General features: G+C 47.2%; 3 protein-coding genes across 3 annotated transcripts; 2 read left to right on the forward strand and 1 right to left on the reverse strand.

Moving 5' to 3' along the window:
• Window positions 1–381: 381 nt before the first annotated feature.
• Window positions 382–2,661, forward strand: MELLADRAFT_61084 (uncharacterized protein; the record flags this gene model as incomplete). The annotated part of the gene is made up of 6 exons (XM_007407076.1): window positions 382–537; window positions 638–1,057; window positions 1,131–1,490; window positions 1,546–1,710; window positions 1,773–2,237; window positions 2,308–2,661. 6 exons carry the CDS (start codon window positions 382–384, stop codon window positions 2,659–2,661), a joined length of 1,920 nt encoding a protein of 639 aa, XP_007407138.1.
• Window positions 2,662–3,045: 384 nt separating this feature from the next.
• On the forward strand, window positions 3,046–3,946 carry MELLADRAFT_104095 (uncharacterized protein; the record flags this gene model as incomplete). The annotated part of the gene is made up of 4 exons (XM_007407077.1): window positions 3,046–3,105; window positions 3,185–3,577; window positions 3,709–3,798; window positions 3,920–3,946. The coding sequence occupies 4 exons, from the start codon at window positions 3,046–3,048 to the stop codon at window positions 3,944–3,946; spliced, it is 570 nt and encodes a 189-aa protein (XP_007407139.1).
• Window positions 3,947–4,147: 201 nt separating this feature from the next.
• On the reverse strand, window positions 4,148–6,388 carry MELLADRAFT_95868 (uncharacterized protein; the record flags this gene model as incomplete). The annotated part of the gene is made up of 5 exons (XM_007407263.1): window positions 4,148–4,567; window positions 4,640–5,211; window positions 5,290–5,630; window positions 5,708–5,798; window positions 5,941–6,388. The coding sequence occupies 5 exons, from the start codon at window positions 6,386–6,388 to the stop codon at window positions 4,148–4,150; spliced, it is 1,872 nt and encodes a 623-aa protein (XP_007407325.1).

The following is a 6,388-nucleotide window of genomic DNA, read 5'->3' on the forward strand; positions in this document are numbered from 1 at the left end:
ACATACAGCATACCATGTATTAGCATACATAGAAGTATATCAATCATAACCAAAAACCCTTAAGTTGAAGTACAAAACCCTATGTGATGCTACTGATCGCAGATGTCTCCAGGCTGTCACACATCAACCTCGTCCACCCAATCCTCATCGCTCGACCCATCCTCATAAAATCTTTTGTTTCATCACTCTCAAAATGGATGAATTCAATAGCAACATCATGTTTCAACCAGCTCAAAAGGGACAACGGCACCATATCAATTTTTTCATCATGATCACACAATTTTTTCACCAACACCGTGACAAACACACACATCGCACGGGAATTGCATCCAATCAATATCCTCGAATAACTTCACACCTCAACTCTCATCACCCCTCAAGATGGTCGTAGCAACCCTTGTCCATGAGAGGTATCGCTTCATCACCGAAGGTTTCCTGCCAGTGCCCGTTAAGGGCGGTCTGGTTGGCATTCTATGTCAAGAATGCGAGACCCCTCTCCGTTACCATTCACCACTGGAAGACGCATGGAGGATCCACGTAAGCATTGGCCTTTTCAGCAGGTTTAAAGTGTTAACGTAACCTGACCTGATTCGTACCTGATTTCCTATTTAACGGACATCTATATCATCAATATCAGTGCCCATCACTTCCTAAGAATAACCAACACAACTGGCGTACCTGGCGTTGTGATCAACTCAACCACGAAAGAGCCTTGATCAACGCCGGGGCACCTCGACCCATTGTATCCTCTCCTACAGACTGGGGATCTCGGATCTCACCTTCTGGGGTCTTGCTTGACCCTAAACCAACCAACTCGAACAATCGGCGACCGCCCTATCCTCTCCCCAATGATCAGCATCATCCATTCTTAGGTCGACAACCACCATTAGGACAACCCCCACCCCTCACTACGTTCGACCCCCCCCAGCTTGACTCTCTTGCTGGGCCACACCGGGCCAAGGTCAAGTACCCATGTCTGCGACCATCACGTGGGCCAACTGCACATACTCACCGGATTACAGGCAACAAAGGATGCGCTTATCAGTACTGCCAAGCAGTAAGTCATCACACTTCTTTTGAAGAAATTGGACAGTTTATCACCCACCAACGCCATCACATTAACTCAACAGTGTTGCCTTGAATATGGATTGGGGCCGTGTTCCAAACACACTCGAGCGGCCAAAAACCCAATTGACAAACCCCACGCCATTCCACGTCCTTGTCAACCATCTCAATTGATACCAGCAAGCGCTTGCACCTCTTCTGCAGCTAGTACAACAACTCAACCAACACCTGAAACCAGACGATCACGGCCGGGCGGTCGCATTCACCAATGGGCCCAATCAGCCAACAGCCTTGGACGTCTCCTGGGGGTGCAAACGGTGGCGGCCATCCAGAATGACTGCCGCGAGCGTTTTGAAGCAGTAGAAAGACAGATCGCCCAAAAATACGATGAGACGAAAGTCGTCACAATCCTTCTATGGCTCGATGTGAGTGATGCAAACCTTGACTGATTTATCTCGCCACGCCAAACTGACCACTTAGAGGCGAGCGCAGGAGGTGCAAGCTAAGGTCATCTTGGCGCATTTTGACCAATGGCCTAAGGCACGGCTTGACGAGTCAAGCCTGCTCATGCAGGCTTGCACACAAACGCTAGGACCTACGTGGAACCAAGCGCTTTTGTTCTGGGACGAAAAGATCGACTCTTGGGTAAGGTTTCTCTTCTCGATTTGCAATATGGGTATTATCTAATGTCCTAATGGTGGTTTCAGTATGAAACCATGGTGTCATTCCCTCATCGGTTCCCCTCGAACAACAAAGTGGTCATGGTCCGGTGGCAACAAGTGGACCCACAAACTCCTGGATTGCCACAATCAAAATCAAGGCCAGCCCGGACCATGCGTGTGGACACCAGTGTTGACCCCTTTCCACCGGACCAGCAGCAATTTGTGACGACAACAACCAACGCCGAAAAGCCCCCTCCGCTCGCAGCCACCCATCTTCCCCAATCCGATAGTGAAGAAATCCAGGTTGTGCAGTCGACTTGGACGACAAGTGCAGATCACCACTGTGCTACCTCGCCCAATTCCGACTCTGACGATTCGGTTGTCGTGGTGAAGAGCACCTTTACCAAGAGCAACATACCAAGCAAGGTCGTCAAACGCGAAACATCTGAAGACCTGCCCATATTTGACCCGTGTGCATCAATGAAAGATGCACACGGTGATCGTCAACCGGTCAGACTTTACTTTAGCAACCTGAGGAGTTTAAGCAAAGCAACCTAACTGACCTCTGTCGCATCTATAGAATTCCGCGGTCACCAGTTCTACATCTACATCTAGTGTCGGCCCGTCTACCTCTGCCTCATTAACGAGCTCCGCCAATCTTTTGAAGAAAAAGTGGCCCAGCTCGGAGATGCTTGTGTCAACACTCCTTTTGTGGTACAAGGAGTGTGAGACTCGCCCTCCACTACAGGCCTGGAAGGAAATCTGGGGAAACGAGTGGGTTCTGGTTCCTTCAACTGTGTACAGGAACAGGCTTTGGGTAGAAAGGGTTGGGTTCAAACGATTCTCAGACCAGTACAGGAATCACCCTCGTGCCAACGTGGGTGAAGCACGAATCCTCTACAAGAAGGAGTTCCAGGGTGTTGCTAATGTCTAAGGTCGTAGACGATTAAAGAATAAACAGTTTTTGTTTCTTCAGTACATCCTTATTAATCAGTTGTCGTAGCATATGAAATGATCAACGAAAAGGATGACCAGAGTCCTCATTGAACCTTTGAGATGTTGTGCCATGATCTGAATATCATTCGAACCCTTTGATAATATCGTTTTGAGCATACTGACCAAGGCAAAGGGGAAATGATATCATCGTCACCACATCCACACAATGGCTCGACTGGATTTTTGGACCCTGTGGGTTTGTTCGATTAGCACCCTGGTACGTGATCAAACCGACATCCAGCTATAAATAGAATGAGTATATATATATCAATGATCACTAGATAAGCAACATACCGCCACAACCGCCATTTCTCATCTCAGCATGCCTACTCAACCACGAAAGACTGCGTCACTTTCTGCAATCCTTACATCAACCAGCGATGTAAGATATCTTCATCAGTGACCACTTATTATCTTTTTTCTTCACTTCGATCTGACTTCCCTATATTCTTACAACACAGGCAACACTCTTGCGCCTTCCAGGGCCCCAAGGTGGTGTAGCTTGGCACAAGAGCGAGACTGAACTTGTGTTGAAAGATGCAGCAGGCCAGCCCGTCCTCAGTCCTCTCAAGGCCTACGGATATGTCATGGCCGATGAAACGCTCACCCGTAATCACACTTATCACATCCATGGTGCCGTGGGTGTTGACGAACACAGCGCCGCTTTCATCAGGCACAGCAGCATCACTCAGACTTTGGTTGCGACGACTAGTCCTAACCCTGCCAACCTTGCAGGCAAAGCAATGATTAGTTCAATTGGGAAGGTCCTTCACGTGGCCGTTGACAACGTCGATGAAGATGATGGTGAATGGCATCTCACCGTTCAAGCGGAACATGAGATCTACGACCCGGAAGTCAGTGCTCCAATCACACTCTTACTCTTTCAGCAAGGTCATTAACTCAAAGGTGTCACTTCTTCACTTGACAGGAGAGACGAGCAATACTATTCCCAATCACTTATTGTTTTGGGCATTTTTCTCCTCAGTTATCCGAGATGGGGGATATAGAAATCAATTCCTTGATGTGGTTTGTGGGGTGTGTTGTTTCCAAAGAGTCTAACCAATTCATTGTCCAAGTACGTTTCTTTGTAATCTGAGTCTATAATGTCACTTTAATCATCTGACTGTATACTTTGTATATGTATCTTCAAAACAAACTTCTTTCAGGTCCTTGAACATGGTGTCGTGGTGGTCTAGATGGATGCTCATGGTGGAAAAACGTGATTGGACATTTGTTAAATGTCAACATTTATTTGTATCTACTTGTCATTCGTTTCAAGTTTTGCAAATATATATATATATATCACGTTGTTTTGGCGCAGGCACACAGGCGTGAAAAAAGATAGAAAGAACACATAAAAAGAAAGGATAACAAGCCAACTTTGTTTCAAAATATTTGAATTGGAAATGAATCAGTGAAAATATTTAAATGTATCCATTACCCATGAACATCATTCCCTTGCGCTTGTTCAATTTTTTTGTGAGCCATACATTCCTCAAGTGTACCATCTGCTCCAAAAAGAAATTGTATCTAAGGGAGTGCATGTTACGACACATCCTCGCGAACCCACCGTACCAAATATTTGTGAGTTCTGCAGCGGAAGCATTGAACACCCATCGTCCATCTTCTTGTATATCGGGGAAGAGCTTTGGGTCGGTGAACATCTTGCAAAACTCATTGCTCTCGGCATGGGAGCAATGGTGGAATGGGTCGACCGGAATCACCGTGCCTTGAAATCGTATTGAATCCCCGTCTCCGTGGTATATGTGCTCTGTGAGACGGCATGCGTTGTCGTAAAAAACAACTTCAGGCATCCCTTGAGGAAAAGTATCTTCCAAAAAACACTGGGGCAATTACATCAATAATCACGTCAATAATCACGTTTGGACAAACATCAGACCCAGCGAGCCACTCACCTTGACAGCACTGACTGACTCTGAGTGGTAGAAGGTCTTTCTGGCCAAAACAATGCCACAACAACCAACAACTAGTTGATCATTGTGTGTCCGACACCGGGATACTACCAGTTTCCCCTTAGCTTTCGATTCACCACCATCACGGGCGCTCTTGTGGGCGCGGTTCGCCTCATCAGCTTGGCGCAAACCTTCGAGGTCGTTAAATTCTCCGGTCTCGGCGTCGAGGTGCACGGTCGGATCGGAAGGCAGGTTGGATCCAGGTCGATTGAGAATCGCAGTCAGGGAAAAATTCGATTTTACACGATTGGTGAACTTAGCCCACGCTTGTATGTGGGCAGTCTCGTCACATGTTTTCGAATCTGGCATCGTGTTTTTTTTGCAAGGTTGTACATGACAACGAGAGCCCAGCAGTGAGTGGTGAAGGGAACAGAATCGATTGTTTATGTTGTTGAGCGGCTTTGTGCAAGGCCCTTCAGGCCGCGGAAGTCCAGATTCTATAGCAATCTCCTCGAGTTGGTCTGGCGTTGCACTGCAACGCCAGTGGCCAATAGTGAGTCCGTCGGTGACGACCGCTCGAATCCCTGGTTTAATGCAAGTGCGTTACAAATATGACGTCTTTCAGACTTAACATATATAAGAAGTTACTGTACCATAAAAAAGAGGTTCGCCGGTATCTGGATCCAGGCCACCCGATTTGACCCGAACACAACTACTGCAATAGTGATCGCGGAAGCTGGTCCCTTCCACGTCCAGCCGTTCCAGATGAGAGGCAATCGCCTCGTCAAATCGAAGATCATCGGTTCCGGTGGCGGGAAGGAGAAGTTGATTTCGCCTGCGATCTTCGTGGGCCAGAAGGTCGCGTAGTTCAAGGGCGTCTAGGCACACGGCCTCTGACATAGCCGGCGTATACACCTCATCAAAATGTGGCACATCATCTATGTCTTTGACATAGATTTCATTGTACCAATTCGTTAGGTTAAAGTGGGAGACACTAGATTTGTCAGTCGGAGGAGGTACAGTGATCGATCAGCAACTATCAGGTAATTCCATTCAAACATGCGAACTTACTGGGCCAACATTTGAATTACACGGAAAAGGTGGGCTAACCGGTCGGTGATGTAATAGTGACAGTGAACATGTAGAATGTTCACATCACGTCCTTGGTCCAAGGTATAATAATGTCAGGTTTTGGCGCTGGTGTAATAACTCGGGGGATACGATGCCCCACAGCCTATTGATCGAGTATTTGGGTCAGCACATATTCCAAATATATTCCAAATGGGTGATAAAGACATTCTCACCTGGGCAATCAAGGATTACCGTCTGAACTGAGTGAACCCTGTCGGTGTCATAGAGGTACCCATTCAGGCGGGTGTGGACGTGTAAATTTGGTGAAGGTGGACAAACGATACATTGATTGACGGGCGGGCGTAGAAAATGTTCAGGGAGCTTGAATTGAAGACCAGACTTGCGGATGGCCGCTTTTACATCAAAGCGTGCCGAGGGAAATATTGGAAAAGTTAAAGTCCATAGATCTTTGATTAAGTGTTCTGGAAACTTGGGAGCAAGGGCGTTTGTGAGGAAAGGTAGTACCGTTGGTCGGTGGGGTGAGAGACGCAATGCAATTCCTGCATTATGGTGAACCTCCGACGCTAAGTTGATAAATCGAACAAAGTCAGTGACTGTCAAGGTGGTGCTGAGATGGGCACTGGTGGTCGACATTTGTGCTGGGAAATCGGTGAGTAGCAT

The sequence above is a fragment of the Melampsora larici-populina genome (assembly GCF_000204055.1).
Source record: "Melampsora larici-populina 98AG31 unplaced genomic scaffold MELLAscaffold_8, whole genome shotgun sequence".
NCBI classification, from domain to species: Eukaryota; Fungi; Basidiomycota; class Pucciniomycetes; order Pucciniales; family Melampsoraceae; genus Melampsora; species Melampsora laricis-populina.